Source organism: Dendrobates tinctorius, unplaced genomic scaffold (assembly GCF_039654945.1).
Source record: "Dendrobates tinctorius isolate UK_male_01 unplaced genomic scaffold, ASM3965494v1 ptg000423l, whole genome shotgun sequence".
NCBI classification, from domain to species: domain Eukaryota; kingdom Metazoa; phylum Chordata; class Amphibia; order Anura; family Dendrobatidae; genus Dendrobates; species Dendrobates tinctorius.
In genome coordinates this window covers 1,225,082-1,237,940 of record NW_027362087.1, presented here as the reverse complement: position 1 = coordinate 1,237,940, position 12,859 = coordinate 1,225,082, and the positions used below count along the sequence as shown (strand labels likewise).

Below are 12,859 nucleotides of genomic sequence, written 5' to 3'. Positions count from 1 at the left end.
GGAGTCGGGGAATAAAGAAAAGGTGTTAGGAGACGGGGACCATACAGTAGGTGTCAGGATCCGGGGATTAAACAGGAGATGTCAGGAGCCAGGGAATATACAGGAGGTGTTTGGAGCTGGGGAATATACAGGAGGTGTCAGGAGGCGGGGCGGGGTGGATTATGCAGGTGTCCGGAATGCTCTGTTGCTGGATGTTTTCTGTCCTCTCATCTCTCTAAACCAGTGATGTTGAACCTTTTAGAGACAGAGTGCCAAAACTACTGAGGTTTTAGATTAGAAAGACAACTCGTACATTAGCGTGCTATAGAGTAAATATCAAAGATACTAGCCACCAATTGTAGTGAAGGTCTGCAGTGAGAATGGAGAAGATTTTTAATCATAAGTAAAATTGCAAAGTTGTTTTTACACCCTCTTTGCAATTGTAACCCTTTATTATGATGAGAAGAAACCCTTTAAGGCAGGGATAGCAAACTCAAATACACAGAGGGCCAAAGTTATAAGCTTGCAGAAAGTTGCAGGCCAACCTTGATATTTAATAAAAATGTCTACAATTGAGGAAGTTTTTCCTCATCAAATAAAACTATTAACTTTTGTAATCATAATGGAATAATATAATATGTTATGTTACAGCAGTAAAAAGCACGTGGTCCAATGGCCTAATTTAAATATGTAATAAAGGATAAATAAACCTTGAATAAAAAACAGATAAAGTATGATGCAAACAAAGTGCTCCAAACACAGTACGATACCTCCACAGTGAACTCCTCCACACACAGTATGATGACCCTACTGTACCCCCTCTTTCAGTTCCCCTAACGGAAGAATGGTGACCCCATCACGGTATGATTCTCCAACTGTAATCCCCACAAAGCCCTCCATACAGTATAACGGGCACATAAAGTCCTCCATACAGTACATTGGCTCCACATAGTCCTCCATACAGTATAATGGCTCCGCATAGATCTCCATAAAGTATAATGGCTCCACATAGTCCTCCATACAGTGTAATTGGCCCCACATAGTGCTCCATGCAGTATAATGGTCGCACACGATGCTCCATACTGTATAATGGCCCCACACAATGCTCTATACTGTATAGTGGCTTCACACAATGCTCCATACTGTATAATGGCCCCACATGATGCTCCATACTGTATAATGGCCCCACACAATGCTCCATACGGTATAATGGCCCCACACGATGCTCCATACTATATAATGGCCCCACACGATGCTCCATACTGTATAGTGGCCTCACACGATGCGCCATACTGTATAATGGCCCCACATGATGCTCCATACTGTATAATGGCCCCACACAATGCTCCATACTGTATAATGGCCCCACACGATGCTCCATACTGTATAATGGCCCCACACAATGCTCCATACTGTATAATGGCCCCACACAATGCTCCATACTGTATAATGGCCCCACACAATGCTCCATACTGTATAATGGCCCCACACAATGCTCCATACTGTATAATGGCCCCACACAATGCTCCATACTGTATAATGGCCCCACACGATGCTCTATACTGTATAATGGCCCCACACGATGCTCCATACTGTATAATGGCCCAACACAATGCTCCATACGGTATAATGGCCCCACACGATGCTCCATACTGTATAATGGCCCCACACGATGCTCCATACTGTATAATGGCCCCACACGATGCTCCATACTGTATAATGGCCCCACACAATGCTCTATACTGTATAGTGGCCTCACACAATGCTCCATACTGTATAATGGCCCCACATGATGCTCCATACTGTATAATGGCCCCACATGATGCTCCATACTGTATAATGGCCCCACATGATGCTCTATACTGTATAATGGCCCCACACGATGCTCTATACTGTATAATGGCCTCACCCGATGCTCCATACTGTATAATGGCCCAACACAATGCTCCATACGGTATAATGGCCCCACACGATGCTCCATACTGTATAATGGCCCCACACGATGCTCCATACTGTATATGGCCCCACACGATGCTCCATACTGTATAATGGCCCCACACAATGCTCCATGCTGTATAATGGCCCCACATGATGCTCCATACTGTATAATGGTCCCACACAATGCTCCATACTGTATAATGGCCCCACATGATGTTCCATACTGTATAATGCGCTCACATTGTGCTCCTTCCAGTATAATGGCCTCACATTAGAAAAAACAAAAAATGTATACACTCGTGTATAAGTAGTCCCGAATATAAGCTGAGGCACGACACGAAAAACTGGGAAAACTTATTGACTTAAGTATAAGCTGGGTATGCATTATCCCCTAGTCTCTATTTTGGTATGCATAGTTCCTCATCCCCAACCTTCTCTGTATGGCTCCTCATCCCCATCCTTGTCTGCATAGTTCCACATCCCTATCCTTGTCTGCATGGATCCTCATCCCTGTCCTGGTATGTATGGTTCCTCATCCAGATCCTTGTCTGCATGGCTCTTTATCCCTATCCTTGTCTGCATGGCTCCTTATCCTTGTATGCATGGCTCCTTATCCCCATCTTTGTCTGCTTAGCTCCTCATCCCTATCCTTCTATGCATAGCTCCTTATCCCTATCCTTCTATGCATGGCTCCTTATCCCTATCCTTGTATGCATGTCTCCTTATCCCCATCGTTCTATGCATAGCTCCTTATCCCTATCCTTCTATGCATGGCTCCTTATCCTTGTCTGCATGGCTCCTTATCCCTATCCTTGTCTGCATGGCTCCTTATCCTTGTATGCATGGCTCCTCATCCCTGTCCTGGTATGTATGGTTCCTCATCCCAATCCTTGCCTGCATGGCTCCTTATCCCTATCCTAGTCTGCATAGCTCCTTACCCCCATCCTTGTACGCATTGCTCCTTATCCCTATCCTTGCATGCATGGTTCCTCATCCATATCCTTCTATGTATAGCTCCTTACCCCCATCCTTGTACGCATTGCTCCTTATCCCTATCCTTGCATGCATGGTTCCTCATCCATATCCTTCTATGTATAGCTCCTTACCCCCATCCTTGTACGCATTGCTCCTTATCCCTATCCTTGCATGCATGGTTCCTCATCCATATCCTTCTATGTATAGCTCCTTATCCCCATCCTTGTATGGATGGCTCCTCATCCCTGTCCTTGTATGCATAGCTCTGTATCCCCATTCTTGTATGCATGGCTCCTCATCCCAGTCTTGGTATGCATGGCTCCTCATCCCTGTCCTGGTATGCATGGCTCCTTATCTCTGTCCCGGTATGCATTGGTCCTCATCCTTATCCTTCTATGCATGGCTCCCTATCCTTGAATGCATGGCTCGTCATCCTTATATGCATGGCTCCTCATCACCATCCTTGCATGCATGGCTCCTCATCCCTATCCTTGCATGTATGGTTCCTCATCCTTATCCTGGTATGTATGGCCCCCACGAGAAAAGCATAAAAAAAATTCCTACTTACCTTGCCTGCGCACCCTTGCAGCATCTTGTTCCGGTGACAGCAGCATCTGTGGCTGAGCGATCACGTTTCACCGCTCATTAAGGTAATGAATATTCACCTCTTTCCACATCTATGGGAGTGGAGAGAAGTGAATACTCATTACCTTAATGATCGAGCACCCGTACTAGCCCTGCAGCTGCTGGAAGCCGGCAGCTGCAGCTGAAACTGTGCATGCTATAAGAGAAATTTATAATCATGGCCTGTGCAGTGAATATTCATTTCTCTTTAGCAGCGGGCACAGGCTTTAGCTGCAGCAGCCAGCTTCTGCCTCCTGTGTCCCACTGCTCCGTCAATCCCACCGTCTTCTAGTCTTGAGGAGATGCGCGCAAGCCATAAGTTCGCCGACACTACTCTACACTGTGATCTGACATAGCAGCGTTTAGACAGCTCCTCACCATAGAGCGAGACCTCTGTGGCTGTGTGCCTCCACCGCCTGAGCTCTGGCCGCAGATTGTATCGTGTTGTTGTCATAGCACCAGTCTCTTCGTCATATGAGAGGATCAGAGCATCAGCAGCTGGACGAGAGGGTGAGAAACGACCACCAAGAACCAAAAGCGCACCGCTCCTCAGAAGGGTCAGCGAGTGCAGGAGACGCCCATCTAAGAGAGAAAAATACAGGAAATGAGGACGGACCCTAAAGGGGCGTTCACCCACTGCACTCAAGGTACCCAACCACTAACCTCTCCTCCGCTAATTACCCCACTGCCAACCCGTCCTCCGCTAATGACAGTATCGCCAACCCCGCCTCCACCAATGACCCCACCGCCAACTCCGCCTCCGCCAATGACCCCACCGCAAACCCCTCCTCCACAAACGACCCCACCAACCCCTCCCTCCACCGATGAACCCACCGCCAACCCCTTCTCCACCGAAGAACCCGCCATCCCCTCCTCCACCAATGACCCCACCGCCAGCCCCTCCTCCACTACTAATGACCTTACTGTAAACCCCTCCTCCGCCAATGACCCCACTGCCAGCCCCTCCCTCCACTAATGACTCCACTGTAAACCCCTCCTCCGCAAATGACCCCATCGCCAACCCCTCCTCCACTGATGAACCTGCCCACCACTCCTCTGCCGATGACCCCAATATCAACCCCTTCTCTACAAATGACCTCGACGCCAAGCTCTCATCCGCTAATGACCCCACCGCCAACCTCTCCTCTGCTAATGTCCCAACCAGCAACCCCTCCTCTGCTAATTATCCCCTCCAACAGCTACTTCAATAATTGCAGACTCCACTGCTAATTACCCCACTGCCAACCCCTTCTTCACTAAGTACCCCACCACCAAACCGTCCTCCACTAATTACCCTCCTCCAACCTCTTTAGCCAATTATCTCTCCTTCAGCCCCTCCTTCACTAATTACCCCAACGCCAACATCTACTCCGGTAATGACCTCACCGCCTCCTGTGCTAATTATCCCCCAACCCCTCCTTCACTAATTACCCCACTGCCAACCCATCCTCCGCTAATTACCCCACTGACAACCCCTCCTCCACTAAATACCCCACCACTAAACCAGCCTCCCCTAATGACCGCAATGCTAACCCCTCCTCCAGTTACCCCACCACCCATTCCTCCTCCATTAATTAGTCTAATTACTCCACCACCAGTTACCTCACCACCCATTTTCCTCCACTAATTACCCCATCACCCATTCTTCCTCCACCAGTTACCCCATCACCCATTTATCCTTCACTAATTACCCCCATCACTCATTCCTCCTCCACCAATTACCCCACCACCCATTCCTCCTTCACAAATTACCCAACCATCCATTCCTCCTCCAACCAATAACCCCACTATCCTTTCGTCGTCAATTAGTACCTCCACCGCTCTCCCCACTCCACTAATTAGCCAGCCTCCTACTTCTCCATTAATTACCCCACCACTATTAATTACCCTTCAAGTCCCAAAATAACCACAATTCTTAGTTACCCCATTGGCTGACTGTCGCCTCTGTATTCCAGACATCGTGCTCATGCACTAACAGGTGGACATCTCTTAATCTTTGGTGTTTGCCATTTCCTTCACCGAACCCACCAGTCGTAATAATGAGCCGTGAGGAAACCAAACAGGAGCGATGACCAAATCGGCGTAAACCAAGGACCGATGGTGACTGAGGTCTCGCCACAACAGAGCCACTATAGATCGGAGGGGGAATAACACTGAGGACTGGGGAAGAAACAAAGAAAGCAGAATATCAGCTGCAATCCTCAGAAAAACAGATATAGAAAGTGACAGGACAAAGAAGATAGTGACCAAACATAGGAGATCCACCTACAGATAAAGATGGTGATCAGACCTAGAAGATCCCACTACAGATAAAGATGATGACCAGACCGAGAATATTGTACTACAGATAAAGATGGTGACCGAACAGAGAAGATCCCTCCTACAGATAAAGATGGTGACCGGACAGAGAAGATCCCCCCCACAGATAAAGATGGTGATCAGACCTAGAAGATCCCACTACAGATAAAGATGATGACCAGACCGAGAATATTGTACTACAGATAAAGATGGTGACCGAACAGAGAAGATCCCTCCTACAGATAAAGATGGTGACCGGACAGAGAAGATCCCCCCTACAGATAGAGATGGTGACAGGACAGAGGAGATCCTCCCTACAGATAAAGATGGTGATCGGACCTAGAAGATCACACTACAGATAAAGATGGTGATCGGACCTAGAAGATCACACTACAGATAAAGATGGTGGCCAGACACAAGACAACCCCCCTACAGGTTAAGATAGTGACCAGACACAGGAGATTACACTAAAGATAAAGATAGTGACAAGATAGAGGAAATCCACCTACAGATAAAGATGGTGACCGGACATAGGAGTTCCCATAAAGATGGTGATCAAACACAGGAGAGTCCCCTTATATAGGTAAAGATGGTGATCGGACAGAGGAAATACCCCTACAGACAAAGATAGTCACCTGACCGAGGAGACTACAGATAAAGATATAAAGTAGATATGACAGGCTCAAACCCCAACTTAGGTGCTCTGGGAAAAAAAGGCTAAAGTATAGGAGTAGCCCCGGCACACTAATGACATGGAAATAGAGTCTTTTCAACGACAGTCTTTTTTTGTTGTGATTTTATTTATTGTGAAAAAAATGATGTTACAATCCAACGTTTCAGCTCTACATCTCGAGCTTTCATCAGGGATATGACTACAGTATATACAAAAAAAGAACAAAAATCAGTGAATAAACTTTATAAAACATTATAAAACAAAAACCAGGTGATAGGTGATTCATAATGTGGGGACGGTGTCATGCATCCTTTGTGAAGGTGTGTATAGACCTATAGTGATGTGAGGCCAGTGAGTATGTATTGTGGTGTGATACGGTGTACGTGTGAGAGGTTGGGCAGAGGAATAAGGTGAAGGTGTAAAGAGATGAACGGCATAAATGTGTGGGTTGTGTAGAGCAGGGGTCCCCAACCGCCGGTCCGCGGCCCAGCACCGGGCCGTTGCAGTGCCCTTGCCGGTCCGCGGACACAAGGGGAGCCGGGGGGCGGTGCAGCAGCTGATACTCACCCTGCAACCCGCGGCGGCTTCATCCAGCGCTGAGCGGTCACGTGCTACCGCTCATTTAAGGTCATGAATATGGACGCCACTCATCTCCCATAGGCGTGGCGTCCATATTCATGGACCTTAATGAGCGGTATCACGTGACCGCTCCGCACAGGAAGAAGCTGAAGCGCCGCGAGATGCAGGGACGTGCAGCGACGGGAAGGAAGTTCAGCGACGTGAGGGTAAGTATGATGGGGAGGATGGGGGAGCCGAGCGGAGCCATAAGGGAGGGAGAATGGGAGCGGAGCCATATACACAGGGGAGGGAGAGTGGGAGCGGAGCCATATACACAGGGGAGGGAGAGTGTGAGCGGAGCCATATACACAGGGGAGGGAGAGTGGGAGCGGAGCCATATATACAAGGGAGGGAGAGTGGGAGCGGAGCCATATACACAGGGGAGGGAGAGTGGGAGCGGAGCCATATATACAGGGGAGGGAGAGTGGGAGCGGAGCCATATATACAAGGGAGGGAGGGTGGGAGCGGAGCCATATATACAGGGGAGGGAGATTGGGAGCGGAGCCATATATACAAGGGAGGGAGGGTGGGAGCAGAGCCATATATACAGGGGAGGGAGGGTGGGAGCAGAGCCATATATACAAGGGAGGGAGGGTGGGAGCGGAGCCATATATACAGGGGAGGGAGGGTGGGAGCAGAGCCATATACACAGGGGAGGGAGAGTGGGAGCAGAGCCATATATACAGGGGAGGGAGAGTGGGAGCGGAGCCATATATACAAGGGAGGGAGAGTGGGAGCGGAGCCATATATACAAGAGGGAGAGTGGGAGCGGAGCCATATATACAGGGGAGGGAGAGTGGGAGCGGAGCCATATACACAGGGGAGGGAGAGTGGGAGCGGAGCCATATATACAGGGGAGGGAGAGTGGGAGCAGAGCCATATATACAAGGGAGGGAGAGTGGGAGCAGAGCCATATATACAGGGGAGGGAGAGTGGGAGCGGAGCCATATATACAAGGGAGGGAGAGTGGGAGCAGAGCCATATATACAGGGGAGGGAGAGTGGGAGCGGAGCCATATATACAAGGGAGGGAGAATGGGAGCGGAGCCATATATACAGGGGAGGGAGAGTGGGAGCAGAGCCATATATACAGGGGAGGGAGAGTGGGAGCGGAGCCATATATACAAGGGAGGGAGAATGGGAGCGGAGCCATATATACAGGGGAGGGAGAGTGGGAGCGGAGCCATATATACAGGGGAGGGACAGTGGGAGCGGAGCCATATATACAGGGGAGGGACAGTGGGAGCGGAGCCATATATACAAGGGAGGGAGAGTGGGAGCGGAGCCATATATACAGGGGAGGGACAGTGGGAGCGGAGCCATATATACAAGGGAGGGAGAGTGGGAGCGGAGCCATATATACAGGGGAGGGAGAGTGGGAGCGGAGCCATATATACAGGGGAGGGACAGTGGGAGCGGAGCCATATATACAAGGGAGGGAGAGTGGGAGCGGAGCCATATATACAGGGGAGGGAGAGTGGGAGCGGAGCCATATATACAGGGGAGGGAGAGTGGGAGCGGAGCCATATATACAGGGGAGGGACAGTGGGAGCGGAGCCATATATACAAGGGAGGGAGAATGGGAGCGGAGCCATATATACAGGGGAGGGAGAGTGGGAGCGGAGCCATATATACAGGGGAGGGAGAGTGGGAGCGGAGCCATATATACAGGGGAGGGAGAGTGGGAGCGGAGCCATATATACAGGGGAGGGAGAGTGGGAGCGGAGCCATATATACAGGGGAGGGAGAGTGGGAGCGGAGCCATATATACAGGGGAGGGAGAGTGGGAGCGGAGCCATATATACAAGGGAGGGAGAATGGGAGCGGAGCCATATATACAGGGGAGGGAGAGTGGGAGCGGAGCCATATATACAGGGGAGGGACAGTGGGAGCGGAGCCATATATACAAGGGAGGGAGAGTGGGAGCGGAGCCATATATACAGGGGAGGGACAGTGGGAGCGGAGCCATATATACAAGGGAGGGAGAGTGGGAGCGGAGCCATATATACAGGGGAGGGAGAGTGGGAGCGGAGCCATATATACAGGGGAGGGACAGTGGGAGCGGAGCCATATATACAAGGGAGGGAGAGTGGGAGCGGAGCCATATATACAGGGGAGGGAGAGTGGGAGCAGAGCCATATATACAGGGGAGGGAGAGTGGGAGCGGAGCCATATATACAGGGGAGGGACAGTGGGAGCGGAGCCATATATACAAGGGAGGGAGAGTGGGAGCGGAGCCATATATACAGGGGAGGGACAGTGGGAGCGGAGCCATATATACAAGGGAGGGAGAGTGGGAGCAGAGCCATATATACAAGGGAGGGAGAGTGGGAGCGGAGCCATATATACAAGGGGGGGAGAGTGGGAGCAGAGCCATATATACAGGGGAGGGAGAGTGGGAGCAGAGCCATATATACAGGGGAGGGAGAGTGGGAGCAGAGCCATATATACAAGGGAGGGAGAGTGGGAGCGGAGCCATATATACAAGGGAGGGAGAGTGGGAGCAGAGCCATATATACAGGGGAGGGAGAGTGGGAGCAGAGCCATATATACAAGGGAGGGAGAGTGGGAGCGGAGCCATATATACAAGGGAGGGAGAGTGGGAGCGGAGCCATATATACAGGGGAGGGAGAGTGGGAGCAGAGCCATATATACAGGGGAGGGAGAGTGGGAGCAGAGCCATATATACAGGGGAGGGAGAGTGGGAGCGGAGCCATATATACAGGGGAGGGAGAGTGGGAGCGGAGCCATATACACAGGGGAGGGAGAGTGGGAGCGGAGCCATATATACAGGGGAGGGAGAGTGGGAGCGGAGCCATATATACAAGGGAGGGAGAGTGGGAGCGGAGCCATATATACAAGGGAGGGAGGGTGGGAGCGGAGCCATATATACAGGGGAGGGAGAGTGGGAGCGGAGCCATATATACAGGGGAGGGACAGTGGGAGCGGAGCCATATACACAGGGGAGGGAGAGTGGGAGCGGAGCCATATATACAGGGGAGGGACAGTGGGAGCGGAGCCATATATACAAGGGAGGGAGGGTGGGAGCGGAGCCATATACACAGGGGAGGGAGAGTGGGAGCGGAGCCATATACACAGGGGAGGGAGAGTGGGAGCGGAGCCATATATACAGGGGAGGGACAGTGGGAGCGGAGCCATATATACAAGGGAGGGAGGGTGGGAGCGGAGCCATATATACAGGGGAGGGAGAGTGGGAGCGGAGCCATATATACAGGGGAGGGAGAGTGGGAGCGGAGCCATATACACAGGGGAGGGAGAGTGGGAGCGGAGCCATATATACAAGGGAGGGAGAGTGGGAGCAGAGCCATATATACAAGGGAGGGAGAGTGGGAGCGGAGCCATATATACAGGGGAGGGAGAGTGGGAGCGGAGCCATATATACAGGGGAGGGAGAGTGGGAGCGGAGCCATATACACAGGGGAGGGAGAGTGGGAGCGGAGCCATATATACAGGGGAGGGAGAGTGGGAGCGGAGCCATATATACAAGGGAGGGAGAGTGGGAGCGGAGCCGTATATACAGGGGAGGGAGAGTGGGAGCGGAGCCATATATACAGGGGAGGGAGAGTGGGAGCGGAGCCATATATACAAGGGAGGGAGAGTGGGAGCGGAGCCATATATACAAGGGAGGGAGAGTGGGAGCAGAGCCATATATACAAGGGAGGGAGAGTGGGAGCGGAGCCATATATACAGGGGAGGGAGAGTGGGAACGGAGCCATATATACAAGGGAGGGAGAGTGGGAGCGGAGCCATATACACAGGGGAGGGAGAGTGGGAGCGGAGCCATATACACAGGGGAGGGAGAGTGGGAGCGGAGCCATATATACAAGGGAGGGAGAGTGGGAGCGGAGCCATATATACAAGGGAGGGAGAGTGGGAGCAGAGCCATATATACAAGGGAGGGAGAGTGGGAGCGGAGCCATATATACAAGGGAGGGAGAGTGGGAGCGGAGCCATATATACAAGGGAGGGAGAGTGGGAGCAGAGCCATATATACAGGGGAGGGACAGTGGGAGCGGAGCCATATATACAAGGGAGGGAGAGTGGGAGCGGAGCCATATATACAAGGGAGGGAGAGTGGGAGCAGAGCCATATATACAAGGGAGGGAGAGTGGGAGCGGAGCCATATATACAAGGGAGGGAGAGTGGGAGCGGAGCCATATATACAAGGGAGGGAGAGTGGGAGCGGAGCCATATATACAAGGGAGGGAGAGTGGGAGCAGAGCCATATATACAAGGGAGGGAGAGTGGGAGCGGAGCCATATATACAAGGGAGGGAGAGTGGGAGCGGAGCCATATATACAAGGGAGGGAGAGTGGGAGCGGAGCCATATATACAAGGGAGGGAGAGTGGGAGCGGAGCCATATATACAGGGGAGGGAGAGTGGGAGCGGAGCCATATATACAGGGGAGGGAGAGTGGGAGCGGAGCCATATACACAGGGGAGGGAGAGTGGGAGCGGAGCCATATATACAGGGGAGGGAGAGTGGGAGCGGAGCCATATATACAAGGGAGGGAGAGTGGGAGCGGAGCCGTATATACAGGGGAGGGAGAGTGGGAGCGGAGCCATATATACAGGGGAGGGAGAGTGGGAGCGGAGCCATATATACAAGGGAGGGAGAGTGGGAGCGGAGCCATATATACAAGGGAGGGAGAGTGGGAGCAGAGCCATATATACAAGGGAGGGAGAGTGGGAGCGGAGCCATATATACAGGGGAGGGAGAGTGGGAACGGAGCCATATATACAAGGGAGGGAGAGTGGGAGCGGAGCCATATACACAGGGGAGGGAGAGTGGGAGCGGAGCCATATATACAAGGGAGGGAGAGTGGGAGCGGAGCCATATATACAGGGGAGGGAGAGTGGGAGCGGAGCCATATATACAAGGGAGGGAGAGTGGGAGCGGAGCCATATATACAAGGGAGGGAGAGTGGGAGCAGAGCCATATATACAAGGGAGGGAGAGTGGGAGCAGAGCCATATACACAGGGGAGGGAGAGTGGGAGCGGAGCCATATATACAGGGGAGGGAGAGTGGGAACGGAGCCATATATACAAGGGAGGGAGAGTGGGAGCAGAGCCATGTATACAGGATGGGACAGGGGAGCCATGCATACAACAGGGGGAGCCACACAGAGCTGGACAGGACGGGGGGGACCACACATACATTTTCTGATGATTAGAAAATAATCAGCATGTACAGTACTCCAGTACAATTGTTCTTAAGTGCTCAATGCTCCATTTCCTTGTAGGTTCCAATCATCATTAGCAGTGACGGTCATCAGTAGAAGTAGCCCAGTGCTCCCACTGAAACAGAGAAACAAGCCAGGTGCTCCCACTCATTCAAAACCTATGGTGAGTTGAGTCACATTAAAAATGTTATAATTAAATGATAAATATGCACTGCTAAACTACAACCGCGTCCATAGCCCCGCCCCCTTATGACCAAAGCCCCGCCCCTGTCACACCTCCATCCCCGCCCTGCCGGGCCATGGAAGAATGGTCTTGGTTCAAGCCGGTCCCTGGTGCAAAAAAGGTTGGGGACCACTGGTGTAGAGAAAGGGCTTTAGAGGACAGAGAAGTGGAGTGGGAGTGAGGGTGAAATCATATAAAGAGGCAGTATGTAAGGGGTGCTCTTGGAAATGTTAGGGCAAAAGGTGTAAATACCTAGATCCTTGGTTTTGAGGTATGTGCATAAGTGGTATAGGTTTGCCTTTGTAGTTCAGCTGCTGAAGCGGTACC

At 51.5% G+C, this 12,859-nt stretch overlaps 1 protein-coding gene across 5 annotated transcripts in view; it reads right to left on the bottom strand.

The window, feature by feature from the left end:
- LCMT2 (leucine carboxyl methyltransferase 2) overlaps positions 1 to 12,859 on the bottom strand; it is a 174,375-nt gene that overhangs the window by 27,532 nt on the left and 133,984 nt on the right. For all 5 annotated transcript variants that reach the window (XR_012227519.1, XM_073564047.1, XM_073564044.1 and 2 more), the window contains 2 exons: positions 5,440 to 5,676; positions 3,895 to 4,098 (listed from right to left, as the gene is read on the bottom strand). Coding sequence is in view for 4 of the 5 variants with exons in the window: in XM_073564047.1 (XP_073420148.1) it covers positions 3,895 to 4,098; positions 5,440 to 5,676 (441 nt within the window). In the remaining variant the exon portion in view is untranslated. The remainder of the gene's footprint in view (positions 1 to 3,894; positions 4,099 to 5,439; positions 5,677 to 12,859) is intronic.